We start from the raw sequence: 20,198 nt of genomic DNA on the forward strand, positions 1-20,198 counted from the left end.
TCAAAGTATCATACATACAAAATTAAGTGGGTCACGCAACATGATTTCAAATTTTTTCGGTCATGGCGTCCTTTCAAAGGAGTCCTAAGGGGTCTTGTGAGCTGGAAAATATTTGGAAAGATGTGACAAGGTTAAAATTTAAATTCTGACATTCACTTTTTACACGTATAGAATTTTGAATTAAGATAAGAAAATCAGATATTCAAAATGTCATAAGATTATATGAAATGAAATTTCATGAAATTCTTTAAAAAAAACTGCAATGGACTAATCATTATGCCATGAAACGCATGAAAATGGTGCTATCTTGATTCCGAAATTTTGGGGAAAAACTACCATGGGTCAAATCTCAGAGTTTTTTCGAATTCTCGGATAATTATTGCATATTGCATAGGCAGCCTCTGAAAAATCGTTAAAATTTCATGGAATTCTGTTTTGCAACTTTGATTAACCAGTAAGTGCCCAAGCTGGGTTAAATTGACCCGAAAGCTTGCTAAAAACACATGTCCCTTGGGTTATATGGGGCCGGTACACGCGAGATTTAGATAAAGGCCTATAAATAATCAGATATCAAACATTTTAAAAAAAGGAAAACAGTAAAATATCAGGGGCATTTTTTAACAACAACCTCTAGAAGCCCCAAGCCGAGTCGACCAAGCCATGCAACGACAGGAGAGATGTATTCGGCCCTCGTTTTTAACTTCCATCCCAAATTGAGGCGACTCCTTTTTGGCAGCATACAGAGCAGAGGACTGCGAGTTCACGCCTCGCGCCTTCAATTTTTTAGATGCAGCACGGACATCCACCAAACACGAATATTTGTATCTCAGCGCCGTTATCAACGCGCGTCCTTTTCTTTGCTCCAAATCCATGTTGTGTTGGTTCCGCTTGACTTATTTGTGGTGGATGCATCCAAGGGTCCGTGAGTAGCACAGCCGAAGATAGGTGAAGTCGTAATCAAATTAAAGATAAGTTTGCTCAGTATGCTATGACGTGTCCAAATTAATGACCAGTTTGAAAAAATAAGTAAATAAATGAAAAATTAGAGGTCCCTAAGCGTCCTCAAGGGGGCAAGTCCGACAGTTGGTATTTTGGTGTGTAAGTAAGTTGTTTCGCGTCCTTCTTTTTATTTATTTATTAAAATTCCAAGCCAGGTCAAATTGAGACTCGCCTATCTCTTTTGGAGGAGTTTACAGAAGGCGGATGAGGAGGGAGGTGAGAAAGTATCAGTTTGTTATACTAAAAAGGTGAAATAATTGCTATGATTATTAGTTCTCAATTCTGCGTTTCATTTAAAATCGTATTTACGATGAAATCCTCAAAAATCAGGTGAGTCGCGTATCACCAGTGTTCGAAACTTACCTTGAAGTTTCATGAGCCATGTGGCGCATCAAGCTCGATTATTACTTAGGGGCCATTGAAGACTTTTTAGGGGCCAAATTGACTTTTTGCCTATCACAGCGTATTTAGTGACAAGTTAAACGCAAGATGTTTCAGTTGCAGAACTAGTAGCTGTTACTTGGGGGAAATTTCGAAAAATCACTAAACAGAGAAACCATGATTTTTTTTTTTTGGGGGGGGGGGATTTTTAGGGGCCACGATGGCGCAGTCTTCATTTTTTAGGCGCCACGACCGATTTTTTAGGTGCATTTGGCGCGTTGGCGCTTGTGGGTTTCGAACACTGCGTATCACCTTGGCAGCAGCGTTGTAAAATGGTGTAAATTTCGGAAATATTATCTACGGTAATTTTGAGGGGGGGGGGGGATTGACATCCGTGATACGTTTGTGGATTGTTTGGTGGAAAATGTGCACCATTTGGCAACGCTGCAGTGGCGACACGGCTATTCGAACTCCGAGGATTTCGCGGTAGACACGATTGCAAATGCAACGTGCAGACCCCTTGAGAACTCGGTAACTAACATACGTTATATGCTTCAGAAAGCTTAATAGTCCGCAATTTTTCGCATTATGCAACACGGACATTCCGAGAACACGAAAAGTTGCATCCAGACCTCGCCTTTGAAAAGGCCGCAGCGCCGCGCGGCGGTCGACATGTAACACATATTAGCGCCTACAAGACTGCATAAATATTTCACCCATTGCGTCTAACACAGTGCGGTCAGGAGCGGTTGGCGTGAAACGCGTAGCGCCTACAATATTGCAAGGATACTTCACGCATTGCGTCAAACACAGTGCGATCAGCCCGGCGCGCGCGGCGCAGCGCGCCGTCAATTTTTTCCGCTCGTGATAACAAAATGTGTAACTCGTTGCATTCGTAGGTCGTCGTTGCACGGAGATGGGGCGATTTGAGTATTTAATCAAATTATTTCTGTCAACTCACCGACCTCCTAACAACTAGCTCTTTCTCAGTGGTTTAAATAGATCACACACTAGGGTGGTTCTTATTTTTCGACTTTTCGAAAATCAAAGGTCCGACCCCCCTAAAAGTTGTCATTTGGTGTAAAAAGATCCTACAAAAAATTTCAGCCCGATCGGATCATCCTAAGTGGTGCCGCCGGGGCCGACAAGTCTCCAAGCGGGAACTTCAAATTCCGGACAATTGCGTTTTTTCGTCATTTCGCGAATTTTTTTCTCCCCTTTAAAATGTAGCTACGGCTTTAAAACTTTTTGAGGCAACACACTTATTAACGTACTTTATGAGAAAAATAAAACAATTTACCTCACCACTTTGAAAATGCCCCCTTCCTCCCCTCAAAGTGGCCACATCGTGCGATTTCGCCGATTTTTCCTAACATTCTGCCCAAACGGTGTGCCTTTCTTCTACCATTAAAATGTCGCTACGGCTTTGAAACTTTTTGATGTAACACACTTTTTAGAGTACTTTACAAGAAAAATATCAAAACTTACCCCACCACTTCAAAAATGCCCCCTTCCCCCCCTCAAAGTGGACACATCGTGCGATCTCGCCGATTTTTCCTAACATTCTCCCCGCACGGTTTGCCTGAACGAATTTAAATTTTTTGACAAATCAAAAGCAATGACGCTTCAGATTCATGAAGTAGAGTGTCTGCCGAGTTATTTAAGCCAAGAAGAAAAACAATCTGTCGAGCTCCTGGAAAATAAAGTCGACTTAGAAGTATTTTATGGCTAAAAGGGGCAATCTACCGATGGTAAGTTCCGTTATATTACTGAAAATAAATTTCCTGGATAGTTACAATGCCTAGGTTTCTTGAATATGGTTTCTTTAAGTACTCGAACACTAAAACCACAGATTTTAGCAACACGGTAAATTTTGAAGACCTGGAAATACTCATTGGAACCGAAAATTTCTCAAATTTTCCATGAAGCTCTCCAAAAGTGGCGTGCTTTCTGGACCGTCGATTCGGCCATCGAACCGAGTTTGAAATGGAAGCTTATAAAGACCTGAGGCTTAAAGAAAAAGATCGATTTGAGCGTAAGAACGGTTTCCGAGTCTCGAGGGGGGGGGGGGGGGGGGGGAGCAAATCCGAGCTATTATTCGCCGTTTTCTAGTTTAATAATTGATGTTGCCGCGGGCTTCTAGTCGTTCTTCACACATGTTCAGCCTATCGAAACTGCACAATTTTTTGACGTAACATTCGATTTTCATGTCAAGGATTCGATACATCGATGCACTTTATCGATTTTTCCCGATTTTACAAGGGGGAAAATTCAACTAGAAAACGGCGAATAATAGCTCGGATTTGCTCCCCCCCCCCCCCCCCCTCGAGACTCGGAAACCGTTCTTACGCTCAAATCGATCTTTTTCTTTAAGCCTCAGGTCTTTATAAGCTTCCATTTCAAACTCGGTTCGATGGCCGAATCGACGGTCCAGAAAGCACGCCACTTTTGGAGAGCTTCATGGAAAATTTGAGAAATTTTCGGTTCCAATGAGTATTTCCAGGTCTTCAAAATTTACCGTGTTGCTAAAATCTGTGGTTTTAGTGTTCGAGTACTTAAAGAAACCATATTCAAGAAACCTAGGCATTGTAACTATCCAGGAAATTTATTTTCAGTAATATAACGGAACTTACCATCGGTAGATTGCCCCTTTTAGCCATAAAATACTTCTAAGTCGACTTTATTTTCCAGGAGCTCGACAGATTGTTTTTCTTCTTGGCTTAAATAACTCGGCAGACACTCTACTTCATGAATCTGAAGCGTCATTGCTTTTGATTTGTCAAAAAATTTAAATTCGTTCAGGCAAACCGTGCGGGGAGAATGTTAGGAAAAATCGGCGAGATCGCACGATGTGTCCACTTTGAGGGGGGGAAGGGGGCATTTTTGAAGTGGTGGGGTAAGTTTTGATATTTTTCTTGTAAAGTACTCTAAAAAGTGTGTTACATCAAAAAGTTTCAAAGCCGTAGCGACATTTTAATGGTAGAAGAAAGGCACACCGTTTGGGCAGAATGTTAGGAAAAATCGGCGAAATCGCACGATGTGGCCACTTTGAGGGGAGGAAGGGGGCATTTTCAAAGTGGTGAGGTAAATTGTTTTATTTTTCTCATAAAGTACGTTAATAAGTGTGTTGCCTCAAAAAGTTTTAAAGCCGTAGCTACATTTTAAAGGGGAGAAAAAAATTCGCGAAATGACGAAAAAACGCAATTGTCCGGAATTTGAAGTTCCCGCTTGGAGACTTGTCGGCCCCGGCGGCACCACTTAGGATGATCCGATCGGGCTGAAATTTTTTGTAGGATCTTTTTACACCAAATGACAACTTTTAGGGGGGTCGGACCTTTGATTTTCGAAAAGTCGAAAAATAAGAACCACCCTAAGATCACACCCTCAGCAACTTTTTCTGCATTCCCAACTTTTTATTAGAGATAATTTTTGCTATTCCTCTCCAAAAAGGGAATGGAATGACAATGGTGAAAATTTTCTTAAAGTTTCAAAGATTTTAAAAATTGACCCAAAGCTTTAAGAGAGAAAGTATTGTATAGAAGAATGTTAGATAAACCATTGAAAAATGGTATGACTTTTCAATTTCCTTTGAGGGGTGGGCTACAGGTCAAAATAAGTTTGATCATAAAGCTAAAGTTGTTTTTAACATGGTGATTTTCTCAGAATTATTTTCAGAATCCTCCTTGACTCTCAAATTAATGAAGTTTACCTAGGAATATTTGTCTACCCTATGGTCTAGGTATCCGTTACTGGAAAACTCAGGGAATTTGAGGGCACTCGGAAATATCAGGAATGAATTTTTTTAGATGGAATAATCCGAGGAACCCTGAAAAAAAATATCGTGCTTTCCTGCTAAACTTGGTCCCCTTGGAACCTGTATGATAAAGGCGGCTCTTATTGCAGCAGGTTTTCCTCTTCAAAGGATTCGTATCAACTGACCTTTTTTGAAGCCTCTATATTTCCAAGTTTTAACATTAACAAACCTTGAATCCTTTAATATTACTAAGGATTCTCCATACTAATGTTCATATCATGCACCAAGATTAAGATTTGAGATGCATTTTTTCCTGCTTATGATTTAATGCAAAAAATAAGGAGGGTGAGGACTTGACTTCTTTTTGAATACAAAACACTTCCGGGTTAGAGTTTTTTCATGTTTTTTATTTTGACATTGACAAAGTATTAATGAAAAAATAAAAAAAAGCCTTATAACTAAAAATTTCATCCCTGCCGACAGTACTTCATTATATTCATGACGGAGTCAAAAGCAATATTTTCAGTGATATTTTTGGTTTTGATGCACGCCTCTTGATTTGCTACAAAAACATATCCATCAGATCGTAGACTCCAGTTGTATTTCTGAATCCACTGGTTTAGAGTGTGAGCTGAAACATTTCAAAAGGTTGGAGTGAAATTAATGAAAAAATCCAGGTATGCTTTACGTAGTGAATAAAATTGGAGAAGTAAAGGTAGGAGTGTCCCACAAAAATTTTATAACAATTCCCAAGACGTCAAACTAAACAAAAGTCATGGTGGTTCAAAGTTTATTGATTAAAATAAAAAGTTCCACAGAAAAGCCATTTAATTCTAATCTACCATGTTTAGGAATTCAGGGTTAACATTTTTCATGAAAAATAAAATCTTAAACATTTCAGATAAAAATTATTGGATAATATTATCAAATACACACAAAATTAAATAAGAGGCAACTAGTTATTGCTTTTTGGTGCTTTTTAGTGCATGTTGCATACCTAATCCCTGAAAATGTGATTCATATTTTTCTTAACTTTGTGAAATTTCATGAAATATTTCACGGAAATTTTCAATCCCTATTTCATATTTTTCATTTCACCGGTGCAACCCTATTTAGGATACAAAATTGCTGGATTAACCACTAAGCAACTTTATGTACCCTCTTTTAATACGGAAATTAAAGGAACTTTCATAGAATGATAAATATTGAATGGTATTGAATGAAAATGAAGTCTCATGGCTCATTCTTTAGGATATTAAAGAATGTTTTCTGATGAAAAAGGAAAATCGAATTTTTCTACTTCATTAGAAAAAATTACTCTACTTCCCAGTTGAGTAATACTACTTCTGAGAAGATAGTCTTAAAAGTTATACAATCTGCTCTCATAAATTTAAATGAAGTTTTTGAGAGAAAAAGATAAATAAAAAAAGCTTACAATCAACATCTCCGAGGAGCTGAGCTAGAAGATTCTTGTTGATAGTTTGGAAAGTTATTCCAATTACGTGGCAGACAAATTTACGAATTGAATCTTGGAATCCGACAACATGTCGATGCAGTTCAGGGATTTCTCTTAATCTTGCCCAAAACTGTTTGAAATCGCAGCTTTCCAACAGGTTTGCCAAATGAATAATTCGGCTGACATTAGATTCTTGCACCTGTAAATTATGAATCACAAATTATAATAGGTACTTAGAAGAATAACATTTTCTGCTGCGACAAATACCCAAAAAAAATTTCATGTACCTACTTCAAAGGATGAAAAATTTTTGAGGCCATAAACAATGCTTTAAAATGAAACTCTCGTCTTCATAATAAACATTGAGGAGTGAAAAGTGAAAAGAAACAGGTAAATAATGTATGAGGTTAGGACAATGACAATGATATTCGTCATTTTCAATCTTTGACCCTGGCAAAAAAACAAGAACAAAAAAACACACAAAAAACACCCTGTTTGCTAAACAATCATAATCAGAATGATAAGATTTTGTAATATTTTAGCACTTTGGGGTATAAAAATTTTGACGGTTTTCCAGAAATTTAAGGATCTTCACGGACTTCCTGAGGCACTGAGTCCTCAATGGAACCTTTTAACCATAAATATAATTTGGCCGAGTATTGCAATTTCACAAAAAGATTAAAGTGCTTTCAAATTTTAGCTGTATCTACAGTCTACACGAAAGAGCTCTTGTGACAACACAATTTTTACATCCCTGTTTGGTACCTTTTCCATGGTATTCAGATGATCTTCATTCAAGTTGATCCAATGAAAGAAAGGAAAGATCAACAAGATGTAAAACAGCTGGGGACAATGAACTCAAGGGAAAAATATTTCCTAAAGACTAAAAGATACCCAATCCACCTTAAATAAACACTGAAATTAGTCATAAATACATAGGTTACTTACTATTCCTTCGTTCAATAAACATTTGCAAAGAACAAAATCAGTGTGAGGCAGGTTTGTCAACGCTTTTAATAAAATGGTGCAGGTCATATCAATGTCATAACTCTGATTGAACTGATAAAACTTGAGAACTGCTAGGTTTGCTTCCAAATCATATGCATTCTCTTTAGCTTGGAATGTTACATAACGTTCTACACTCTGAAGATTATCTGGGTTGTACCTGAAAATGAGGAATTCCTAGTTAGTACTTTCAAAAGTGAACAAAAATTGGAATTAATTAATTTGACAGATAAAGCACAATCCCTGAAAATGCAGCCTGAATACTGTCAGTCACAGGACGGAAGAGCAATGCTAGGTCCACACCACTTTGAGGGGAAATCCAAGCATCAGTTACAGAAAATTTGAATTTCAGTCAGAAAGTAAATTATGGTGAATCTTATAACACAACTGATTGGGGAAGTGCGTTTAGCTCAGGGAGGTGCATTAAATATACTTAATTGGAGTCCCATTTCGGTTATGCTTTACTTCGGTATGTGTCTGAGATTAGCGACGGTAAACACAGAAAAGTATTTCCTTCCATTTGGTGGTTCTTCATGAGACTCATTACCCTTGGGTCACCCAGGACCAAGTGCGATGGGATATAATGTGAAGTGTAATCGTTGCAGAGACTATTACTGCCAAAAAAACTTGATTTTACTGATGGACAGTTCTTTAACTGGCCTCTTCACGTTACAGTAGAGCTCGCACATCGTATGTTGAGACAAATGTCAAAGTATTGTTTATGTCACCATTCACCAGTGGTGCCACCTGACTACATGTATTAACCTGTTGAGTGGTGCGAATTCAGAGCTAATCGGAGATTGACATTTGTCTCAACATACGATGCGGGAGCTCTAACTACTGTCTGTTGCTGTTAAATTTGTGTTCTGCTCATTTGCAAGATGAAGGCTTTGAGCTGTTGGCATTTACTAGTTCCAAGTTCATCACTATGGATGGAGCTATAAGCATTAGCATTTTTAGATTAGTGACTGAACAAGGCATTTACCTTTCAACAATGCGGCAAAGAGTACGCGGAGCGAGAAGGAAGATTAGAAGAAAGAAGAACCACATGTTTGACATACCTTTGAATACCCTTCAGCATAGATGCTATCTCCTGTCTCATTGCTTCTGCCATTGTAACTGTTTGAAGTATTAATGAGTTAAAAGACGTAAAATTGAAAATATCACTGAAAAAAGCTCAACATAAAGCTTGATGTTGATAAAAAGTACAAGATGGAGACATAACCTATCGGCGAATTAACGTGTGGGCATGGAATAAGACAGACGGTCTTCCTCTTCTCCTCCTCTCCCTTGATGCACCACTTTTTCTAGCATCCGATTGGTTCAATATAACAAGATGGTGTATGTAGAGTACACACACTGCAAAAATACTTTACTGATGAAGTTAACTCTGTGTACGGTTTTTACTCTATGGTGTGAGTCACCATTGTTGACGTCTAACGTCATTTGTTATCAATTTTTATCAGAAAATTATTTCCTTGAACAAGTGCAAGTACTCGCTGCTATTCTAGGTGAAAAGTTTTGGTTCCGTTCATCTAAAACTCAGGAATTTCATCTTATAAACTTGCTTTTAGCCTCACCAGGTTCTTTATCTTATTATCTCAGAAAGTGAGAAATAGTTGAGTATGGCAATCTTACAGACTTTCATTATGTCTTTCTACTCTTTCCGCCCATGAAATTAGTAATGTTTTGTGCAATGTGCAGTGTCATGGCTCAGCCAAAAAACTTTTTCATTAAAGAGTTCTTTATTTAGTTCGCTTCTTTGCTGCTCCTTGTTATGAAAGTTGAAGTTTGGATTGCTTAGTTCTTACTAAGAACTTATTCGTAACGTTGGGTGAACAACTGATCAGGTATAAAATCAGCATCTTTTGCATATTTTGCCTTTCGCTCTCACCTTCTGGTTTACATTACTCAACAGAGTACATTTTACGCTCGGTTTAGAATACACAATACATAGAGGAACTGAGAGCATATTTCAATATGTGAGGGTACTCTCTCCCCATTTCCTTGCTCAATACCAACCTCAGCCAACCCATTCAAACTTAAGGTGATTGGATGGACGACATATTTTGTGTCAGAACGGCATGCGATATATCGCATCAATTGGTTCCATATTTTCAGCTACTCGTCATTTTTCTCCTATTTTGAGATCGCAATTTTGTTGTCAGGAGTCTAAAGCACTCACTTACCAATTTTAACAAAGAAATTCAACGTAATAAAGGCGTGGTTTTTTCAGAGAGAAAATATCGCATTCGAGTGCAGTTTCGATATTAGTATCGAATGCGATGTTTTCTCTCTGAAAAAACCACGCCTTTATTACGTTGAATTTCTTTGTTAAAATTGGTAAGTGAGTGCTTTAGACTCCAGACAACAGAAGTGCGATCTCAAAATAGGAGAAAAATGACGAGTAGCTGAAAATATGGAACTAATTGATGCGATATATCGCATGCCGTTCTGACACAAAATATGGCGTCCATCGAATCACCTTAAGAGAGGAACTTTCTCTCTAATGTAGATTATACCACAATGGTTGTGAAGGTCCATGAGGTAGACGTTGTGGCACAGAAGTTTTTACTCTTCACTCGCTCGCGCAAATGGCAGTTCCAATATTTATGTACGCCGATGAAAAAGGTGAACCTATCTAGGGTGAGGTTTAACTTTAATCGATAAGGGTGGCTAAGGCAGTTTGATAATTACTGTGATGTCCACAGAATATTCAAAATTCTTATTGATTAGACCAACATTTGAGTGTAATCAGACATACAACTGATTGATACTGCTGATTTTTTCATGAAAATAGCAGGATATCAAACTGACAAGGTCATGATGACTCGTTCTTACTTTCTCGAAAATGTTCAGTGTTTTGCTAATATTTTTAGGTTTAGTTAGTGTCATTCTCCAAAAATTAATTAAACCGACGACAATAAAAATTGTAGCCTCAGTTTTTGAGTTTTTGACCCCGGTGATCAATGATGGCTTGGAAACTCACCAAAACTCATTGTTTCATCCTTTTTTCAAACTTCAGCCATAAGTATTCTAGCTATTTTTTTCTCTGTTAGGTAGTTAGGTATACATTTATAATACTGTGGTATTTAGTGTTTTACTTACCCCTAAGCTGAAAATTTTATTTCTGTACCTAATCCTAAAATGTTCTATGTTTTTTAATATGACTCAGGCAGCAGACCACAAACCACATTCAAAGATGTACACGGAGAAAAAACCAAGTCTGAGAGTGGGAGAAGCAGATCTTTTGTGCATAAATGGATGTGGATTCTATGGAACCCCTCACACTCAAGGATTTTGCTCTAAATGTTACCGTCAAAATCTTCAAAGACAGCGACAATCTAAAGCACCAGAAGTGTAAGTTAGATTACTTATATCTATTTCAAGTTTTCAATCTTTATAACATACCAGCCTGTACCTAAGATCCTCAGTGGGATTCTCACAGATTTATCGGAGGCTTGCTAGAACTGGGGAAAGAAAAGAATAGGCAAATGTCACATCCCAAAATGGCACCATTCAACAGATATTTACATGCTAACCAATGGGCCAACTGATGATTGATGCATTCAGACTGATGTGACTTTTATCTATTCTTTTCTTTCCCCCTCCAGTCCCTCCAAAAAAACATAAACGAATAATAATTGAGTTTCATACCTACTCTCATTTGTTTCAAGTTCACGGAAATTAGGATCTAGATACAAAGGAGTCAAATTCAAAGTGAATGAAGTAACATTTCGATGGCAAAACTGCAGAAACACGTTTTTCTGTTTGCAATGTTGTGGATTTCATGGATCTGTACTTTTTTTACTTGGAAAATTGCTCAATGTGAGAGATATTCTGTGAAAACAAATGAATATGTTACTTTGGTCCTTTTCTAGAAAATAAAAGTAAAGAGCAGAGAATTTGAAACTCTGCAACTGAGGTACATATTTTTGCAGTTTCACCGTTATGTAACTAAATACATGGAACCACTAGGTGCCTACTTTTATTTACATGTTTTTAATTCATTCAGTGCGATATTTTTACTACTTGTGCCATTTCCAAGTGAAAATAGAGACTCTTGACCTAACATCATTGTTTCATTTCATTCTTTCGTTTTTACAGAGAAAAATCTTCAAATAATGAATCTCCCAAAGCTCTCTCAAGGTTCACCAAGTTTGAAGAAAAGAAAAGACAGCAAACAGACAAAAAGAATAAATTTCTGAAACTACCCTTTTACAGCAAATCATCAAATTCCAAAGGTGAGAAAATTCAGCATCTTTACCTAGCCAAGGCTGAGCTGTATCCCAAACTTAAATAAAATAAAAAAGAGTAGGAAAACTCCGAATATTTTTAGTTGTTCTTCTTTAACTTTGATGTGGAGGAAGGGAAGAAGAAACACCAGTTCTTCTGAACTATTTTTTTTTTTTTTTTTTTCTTTTTTTCCCCCTCTCTTCTCTTACAAATGAACCCTTCTTAAAAACGTTTTATAATTCAATAATGTCAAGGTAGTTAAACTTAAGAACTTTAATAATTTTCCAATTTCTAGCCTAAGTCTGGAATTATTTTTCTGAAATAAAAATGAATCAAAAATACCACAGAGTTTCCCACTCATGCATTTATCATACATTTTTTTTTGGATGTGCTGGTCATTAATCTTTGCGATACCCTTATTTTTAGCCTTTTCATTGTGAGTTTGCAGGGACACAACTACCATGAACTCCTCAGTAGGTCGCTTTGGAAAATGAAATAAAAAAACAAAATATTTAGTTGATGATCAAAATGCAAAACTGTATGCGTACCTCCGTTGGCGGACTTCCTGTAATACTTTATTTTTCTTTGGGAAACTAGCGAACATAATCTCTTGAGAACTTCCTTGATTTTTTTTCTTAGTTATCAGAATATTTTGTATAAACAAGCTTTAAAGTTGGCTTGCTTCCTTTCAGAAAAATGAAATGGGAGTGGAAATTTTGATACAGTGGGATGGAGATACAAGGCTTTTTGGCCATCAATATGTATTGATAATTATCTCTCAAATAGTTTTCATACCTACGTTTATACTTAATATATTTCTGTTTGTTTCTATTGTAGCAACCCCACGACTAGCTGGATCTCAAGTGGTCACAGGATCTGAAATCGAAGCAGAATTAGATAGAATCAAACAAGAATATGATGGTGTGTTGAAAACAGTAGGACCAGTAGTAGTGAATGATATAGAGGAAGCTATTGCTTTTTTCCTGAAGAAGTTGTATTCAGATATCGAAAAAGAAAATCGTCCTGTTGAGGATATCGCAGATCGAGCACAGACACAGTATCAGATATTGTCGAAAAGAATGAATTTGAACAATGATTATGCTCGTAAGTACATGAATCTAACTTCAATCTTTTTTTCCTCTTTTCTCCTCCAACCAAGTCAAAGAATAAAATACTTAGTTGAGCTGTTGAAAATTGTTGCTTCCGCCCAAAAAAGAGTTTTTCTATGTAGGTATCAAATTACCCAAAAATCAAATTGATTTTTGGTGAAATCTTAAAATTACCCACAGCTTCTCACTTCTAACATTAGGTGTGCTAATGGCAAAGCTGTAATGCTATACGGATGAGTTACTCAACACTTCCTGTGGATCATTCAGTTGTTGAATCATACATGGTGATCCACAAATCTTGCACCACCACGACCCCTGTAACTTGTAAACAAATTGAGATAGAGACTTAAAATTTTGTGAGGAAAACGGCTTTAATCCTCCAATAGTTAAAGGGGGCTACTCTGAAAAGGGGCAGGATTGCCCCTGAATCGTTATCAAATGACCTTGATTGATATATAACATTGTTAAGATAGGGAGTTATCGGTCATTCAATAACGATTCAACAATTGACCCGCAGGAATCATGGGAGCGTTGCAGGACTTTTGGATCAATCGGCATGGACCAAATTTAGCAGGAACTTGCCAAGTTGTATCAAGTTCAAGCCGAGAAAGAGAGATTCGAAGTTCTAGCTTTCATTTGAAGCCCCTTAAATAATTCATGAAAATGTTCCTTCACTACAGTGTACTAGTTTTCTTATGTATTTCTAGTCAACTTTTAAAGACCACTTAAAACTGATTTTGCAGCTTTCACTACTTTAAAGTGCTGGGTAACTTGAAAATGTCTTTCTTTAAGCCAATTTATCAAGGAGAGTATACCTTTCAATACTGTTTTTAAATTCATAAATTCATCAATATTTACTCACGCATTTGAATCTTTCATCTGCATTTTCTCACTCTTATCATTTCTTTTATGCGTGATTATTCCAAAGAACTCCTTAATCACGGTGCATTTTTACCATTGCTGTAGTAATTATTATCATTGACTTACCAATTTGCCAGTTTTTAAAGTTCTTTTTCTTTTTTGTAGATGTAAGCTCGGAAGACAAAGAAATGTTACTTGATTATGTGGAAAAGTACATAATGACCTGTCTGTATAGATTTTTATTCTGTCCTCCATCAACTGCCGATGAAGAAAAAGATCTGTCAATCCAAAATCGGTAAGCTATGTGACACGCTATCGACTCTTGGCTTCATCTTAATGACTGCACAAAAATTATCTTAGGGCAATGATATGTACACAATTTACTTTCATACTTGGTGACGATCATTCTCAACAACTTACTTTGAAAGTTCAAGAGGATTTTCATCATTAAGTCTTTTTTTTTTAACTATCCTTTCATCTGTATGATTTATCATCTCTAGGGAAGTAGGCATGGAAAAAAAGGAAAGAAAAGAAAAGAATTTGAAAATAAAGATAAAAACACAATTTGGGACTGGCTGCTAAATTTGGAATTTTTAAACCTGTTCAGTGTTTAACAACAATTTTAAATGTTTTGATTAAAGCCTTCTTTTGCGGTAAAATTTATCTTTTAATCCATGGTTGAACACCTTTCCGTACATTCTCAAGACACAGTATCATAAGTTTGTTTCTGTTGTAAGACAGGGTTTGTGAATGAAAAGTTAAGAGAGAGGGCTCCGCTGTAAAGAAAAACAATAGTGTATTTTCTTTGGAGAATACACTAAAAAGGCTTATACTACCTATTTTCAAGGTTTTTTTATAATCTAAGGATGTCTGTAAAAACTCAACCCTAATAATTTAAAAAATTGGCCTGTTCACTTAAAAATGATATCCGCATTTTTTATGTAAACATTAAAGTATTCCAATAATCAAAAATAACTTCCTAGTAACAATTTGATTAATGTTTGAATTTTGCTGAACTGATTTCAGGATTAGGAGGTTGAACTGGATTAATGCAAATCACTTAGATTGTCGCATAGATGAAACCAATGCAGATGTGAGAGACCTAGTTTACAATTCTATTTTAGGTAAGGCACATTTTTTCTCAAATTGTTTTGGGGGTGCATATTTTTGTAGGCCTCAGCAATTTTCTGCAACACACTGGGTTTTTGCCAAATGGTCAAAAAAATCCGTTGATCAAGATTTTGTTAAATTTTTGGATAATTTTAGGATGTGTGTCAAAGTCCGATTATTCCACTAGAGTTGAAAATCTAGAAACCGTCAAAAATAAAAATTTTCAGCCTCCTCTATTTGTAGAGCACGTCCAAAATTTGGTTGCAACCGGATGGTTTGGAGATGTTTTCATGGCAGAAACTAATCAGCATTGGCACAGGTTGTCATAGAAATGCTCATGGTAACTCAAATATAATTTTACACAAGACCTTTCAGCAAGTCAAAGTAGAAAGACGCATCTACAAATGTGTATGTGTATTTGAATAGCAGTTTACTGTCATTGTTTGATCGTCTCAGTTAACACGGATCTCACAATGGATCAATGTGTGTGGCATGATGAAGGACTCCATTTTGTCTTTATGATGATATTCGCCATAGTTATTTACTTTTGTTGAATTTCTATGTAAATTTATAGTATTATTTTTTATTTTCAGAATTACTTAATATGGATTCAGTAAAGACACCTCAAGATAAATTGGCTTGCATAGTTCGATGTTGTCGCAACATTCTCTCATTACTCCACTGCTCTGCGGGTGGTCCTGCATCTGCAGATGAATTTCTTCCGGCTTTAATATTTGTTGTACTCAAAGCCAATCCAGCTAGGCTAAAATCAAACATGAACTACATCACGAGATTTTGCATTGCAAGTCGATCGATGTCAGGAGAGGGTGGTTATTATTTCACAAATCTATCTTGTGCAGTTGCATTCATCGAAAATTTGACAGCTGAGTCACTGAATATGGACGAAACAGAATTTGAGCAGTACATGTCGGGGAATATCGCTCCAACAAGTACTTGGGAATGTGCTCTCGTGATGTGTGAAGGCCTACATTTGATCAACGAGCACCTTGCAGTATTAGCGGACTTGAAAAATCGTCACAATGTTTTCATGGATGATGTCGCGAAATTCAAGTCCGAAATGAACCAGTTCAAAGAAACAGTGTTGAATAAAGCTGAAAAAATAACGCAAGAAAGGCCGCTGGTTTTAAAGCCAACCAAAGTACCGACTGCCTTGGATGCAGATGATCCAAAAGTCCAAGAGCTACCTCCTCCGATCATTCCATTTGTTGTCTCCGGCAAAGAAACTACTTTGTCTGGGAATGATGACTCTCCTTTTGGCACTGAAACAATCGTGAAATCATCATTACTCACCAAACCATTATCGCCAGTTTCACCTTCTTCAAATTTACCATCAACCACGGCAGACGAAACTCTGACAAATGTCCATTATGATTTTGATCTATCAGATATCAGCACATCAGAAACTGATGAGAACTTGGGTGGATACCAAGCTCTGAAGGCCCCAGCCTCCCACCATTCCTCCGACATTCATTCCATTGATACTGAGTCGATGCAATCATTTGATTTGAATTACTCGATAGACTCAGCAACAAACACGGACAGAAACAGTGTCGATTCACTTTCTATAAATGAATCCAAACGACCGTTGCTTTCATCTCCAGTCAGCGATGAGGTTGTTACGACAAATCCAAAATCGTCAGTTTCTCTCCTGGATGAAACTCAGTCACCCTCTGAAACTGGCTTAGCTTTACAATCACCTCTTCAGCCAGTCCCTACGGTTGACTATCAGGTGTGTACTTATTCTGAATTTTGTATATGGTATGTTTCGTTGAGTTTTATGTTGAATGTAGGGTAAACATCTCCAGAAATAATGAGAAGTTGTATAATCCCAGTTTATCTTTTTAAAAGTTACAACTTTCATAAGTTTGACTATTATTACAATTTAAAGGATCAACTCTCATTAGGAACAGCAAAGATTACATCCCTAACTGTTGAAGAATTTGAAAATTTTTGAAACCAATATGAAGCAATCACCAAGAGTTTTCTGATAAAATTCTCTCAGAACATGTTGTCCGTTGAAAAAGATATGACAATTCAAGTAACATTGCATCCACCTTTAATTCCAAACTATGCTCAAGTGACAACTGTTCTGTTAAATTTGCATCTCAGCTTTACTTGCAAACAGAGGCCTCCAGGAGTATTTGTTCAAAAATTAAAAATTTGAAGTTTCTCAACTAAGTATAGAAATGGTCAAATGCGGAGAATGTGTATCTCAATTGGAATGCTAGAAAATATTTGATTATATTTTACTATCTTCAAGGAAAACAAAATACATTTTTTCCTAACCATTTCATGAGATTTTTTTGAAATGAGTGAAGAGAGATCACAAAACTTTGTAATATAGACTGTGTTTGTGTCCTTTTAAAAAATATAAAACATAAGAAGAGACTTTCAATGTCTCCCTTGAAGATATCAATAATGAAACTCCCAAACAATTCAACCGAGTTGTGCTGTTGTAAAATGTCTGCTCTTATTTTATGTTTTCAAAGGAGAACAAATGAACATTATTCCTTGAAGTTTTCAATAAATTTTCTTCACTCAAAGAGAAAAAATCATAGTAGCATGAAAGAATTTTTTTTATTTGTTTTCCATTTAAGAAATGCAGTATGACAGGAAGTCTGCAACATCGTAAAGCGTAACCTGAAATAAATTCTTTGGGAATTTACCCATGGCCATGCATTCTTCTACTTTGGCCATTGATATTTGTTAAAAGGAGAAGTTTTTCACTGGTAGGTGGCGCTCAGGTTGTAGAAGTGATTTATAATTTTTTAATAATTGACAACCACTCAAAATTTCACTTTAAAATGTTTTTAATGTACTGTTTATCATCTGTTTCAGGGATTTTCCGTTCAAGGTTGGCAGATTCCTAGTATTCCATGCGAAACAGGAGCTGCATGTGATAAAAACAAATTTAAGGATAATTCAGCAGCAAAATGATAGGTTTTAATAAGAAGGTGTAAGTCCTGTAATTCACTAATTGTCCTTTTTGAGTCTTTTTCCATCATATTACTTATTTTACTAAATTTTTAACCAAGCGCCGTTTGGTGTTAAAAATGAGAGTCAGGTCTCTTCTGCTCCAACAGAAATGTTTTATTCCATTGATCTGCAATTTTTCTTTTCCTCTGAATTTTTCAACTTTATCTAGACTCGGTGTTCATCTGTGATGGAATAGTTAATTTTATCAAGTATTATCTTCAAACTTAGCCAAGTATGCTTCTCCGAATACTTTTTACAGAATCCACCGTCTGAACTTTGGACCTCGTCCTTTCTTTCAAAATTTGGCAGTTTCTAGCACTCTGTAAGTCTCATTAAAGTCCAAATAAGCTTTAAGATTAATGGCAAGTGTTTAAAAGTTTGTCTAAGTCAAAAGAGTGTACCTCACATACAATGGTCCACCAGACAAGGTATCAGTTAAAGCACTACTCATCATGTTTCCTCTTCAAAATTACTTAAGAACAACTAATCACACAAAGAGAAGCCTGATGATTAGCTCCCGAACAAGATATAAGTGTTTACAATCAACATTGGTTGAATGGCAAAAATACAAATCACATCATTAGTATGATCTAACTTTCATTTGATATTTGTTGAAAATACTTGTTAGTATCTCGTTCAGGGGTTGGTCCTCACTTTCCATCGTAAAAATCGTTTTGTACGCAAGATTTTGAATAGAAAACGTGACGTTTCCCTCTAGTCCAGAGCTTATCTAGTGGCCCATTGGATGGACTTCAACAGATTCAGCCTAAATGCTATTCTTGTTGCCTAAATTCCTCTTTTGTTTTATTTTTTTAAGAGAGAAATGAACAATAAAATGTCTCCAAACTTATTTGGATTGTCCATAGATTATGAAGGATATACACACAGAATTGCAAGTCAGAGTGTTGCTTAGTTTACTGGTAAAAGAATAAGACACAAGAAGAAATTAAGCAATGGCTGATGTAGTCAGGCTTGATTTTGGTTAAATCTATCCGATCGCAAATTGTTTTTATTTTTTAGCAGTACAAGTTGTTCATACCCAGTAAGTTTAAGTAATTCTCTTGTACTTACTTCCAAAGAACAAAAGAGGGTTTTAAATTTATTTTATTCTGTTTTATTTTTGTATATTTTTAACTTATGATTCATCAGTGCGAAGTTTAAAAGCCTAGTTTTTCTTTTCAACTTACAAAAACTTGAAATAATTACATTATGTCTTTTAACATCAAAATTTTGAATACATAGAATCATGTAACTTTAAAATAATGAATGATAATTAAAAATTTAAATTAATAATAATTTAAAAGTTGATGATAATTAAAAATTTTCTCTGGAGTCTTCTATTTGTATCATTCATCTTCTAAAATTTTTGGGGAGAATCTTTGATGATTTGATGAAAATAGGCACTCAATCTTTTTAAATCTAACAGGAGCCAGTATAACTAGTGTTCTTTTTGGCCTTGAATAAACTGAGAAAAATGTTCCAGTTAATAATTCCCAGACAGGAATTGTCAAGTCAACCAAAAATCTCCTTACAGTGACAGGATATCTCCTAAAAATGACAGAAACACTGTTTAAAGTATGGAGATTTCTTGTTGACTCAACAGAAAATCTTACCTGAGAATTATCAATTGAAATTTCTATTAATTCAACAGAAAATATTCCTCTGTGTAGTCTCTATTTGCCCCTTTGTTTAGCACTTAATCAAAGGAAATATTCAATCATCAGTGGATTTGATTTGAAGTAGGTATAAATTTTGCTCATAATTAAATGTTAATCGAGTCATTGGTTTATATGTTCATAAGAAAGAGCATTAGAAAGTTCCTTTTTCATTAATAAGAGTTGCATTGGGTTTCAATCAATGCAGTTGTAGCTTAATTTTATGTATTTTTTGTCTGCATGTCAAACCAAATCATTGTTTTATTTGTTAAATCATTAATATAATGAGTCTGATATTTTATGTCGATTTGTCTCTTCTACCTGATGCTGCATGAAATTCCTGAAATTTACGAATTTAAAAAAAATCCTTTTTTTCTAATTGGTTTTACTGAGTTTGGTTGGTTTCTAATTCCAATTTAATGCTTAGTTTTTGCAAGAAAAATAAACACAAGCTATTCTGCCTTGCTAAGAAAAACCGCTGTATGATCATCCGGATGTTTATAAAATATTTATTTTTGAGGACATTTAAGAATATTCTGCCTTGAACTTTTTTGATACTGTGGATTAAATGGTAAACTAAATTCTCTGAAAAATAGACAGAAAAGTATCCTCAATTTTCCTTGAAAATTCGTATT

The 20,198-nt window shown here is 35.9% G+C and overlaps 2 protein-coding genes across 2 annotated transcripts; one reads left to right on the top strand and one right to left on the bottom strand.

Moving 5' to 3' along the window:
• Positions 1-5,520: 5,520 nt before the first annotated feature.
• eIF3k (eukaryotic translation initiation factor 3 subunit k) lies at positions 5,521-8,856 on the bottom strand. The gene is made up of 4 exons (XM_019061283.2): positions 8,657-8,856; positions 7,539-7,755; positions 6,570-6,789; positions 5,521-5,765 (listed from the first exon to the last, which is right to left on the bottom strand). The coding sequence occupies exons 1-4, from the start codon at positions 8,707-8,709 to the stop codon at positions 5,602-5,604; spliced, it is 654 nt and encodes a 217-aa protein (XP_018916828.2). The 5' UTR covers positions 8,710-8,856; the 3' UTR covers positions 5,521-5,601.
• A 161-nt stretch (positions 8,857-9,017) lies between these two features.
• Rabex-5 (Rabaptin-5-associated exchange factor for Rab5) lies at positions 9,018-19,864 on the top strand. Its single transcript, XM_019061282.2, has 8 exons — positions 9,018-9,445; positions 10,771-10,955; positions 11,703-11,839; positions 12,669-12,935; positions 13,967-14,096; positions 14,828-14,925; positions 15,505-16,661; positions 17,771-19,864. Exons 2-8 carry the CDS (start codon positions 10,798-10,800, stop codon positions 17,867-17,869), a joined length of 2,046 nt encoding a protein of 681 aa, XP_018916827.2. The 5' UTR covers positions 9,018-9,445; positions 10,771-10,797; the 3' UTR covers positions 17,870-19,864.
• The last annotated feature ends 334 nt before the right edge of the window (positions 19,865-20,198 follow it).

This window comes from Bemisia tabaci, chromosome 3, assembly GCF_918797505.1.
Source record: "Bemisia tabaci chromosome 3, PGI_BMITA_v3".
NCBI classification, from domain to species: domain Eukaryota; kingdom Metazoa; phylum Arthropoda; class Insecta; order Hemiptera; family Aleyrodidae; genus Bemisia; species Bemisia tabaci.

Coding starts and splice junctions, on each gene's coding strand:
- eIF3k (XM_019061283.2), bottom strand. CDS start 8,709: ATGGCAGAAGCAATGAGACAGGAGATAGCATCTATGCTGAAGGGTATT. Junction 6,790..7,538: donor GTTTATTGAACGAAGGAATA/GTAAGTAACCTA, acceptor CATAATTTACAG/GTGCAAGAATCTAATGTCAG. Junction 5,766..6,569: donor GCTCCTCGGAGATGTTGATT/GTAAGCTTTTTT, acceptor GAAATGTTTCAG/CTCACACTCTAAACCAGTGG.
- Rabex-5 (XM_019061282.2), top strand. CDS start 10,798: ATGTACACGGAGAAAAAACCAAGTCTGAGAGTGGGAGAAGCAGATCTT. Junction 10,956..11,702: donor CAATCTAAAGCACCAGAAGT/GTAAGTTAGATT, acceptor TCGTTTTTACAG/AGAAAAATCTTCAAATAATG. Junction 16,662..17,770: donor TCCCTACGGTTGACTATCAG/GTGTGTACTTAT, acceptor CATCTGTTTCAG/GGATTTTCCGTTCAAGGTTG.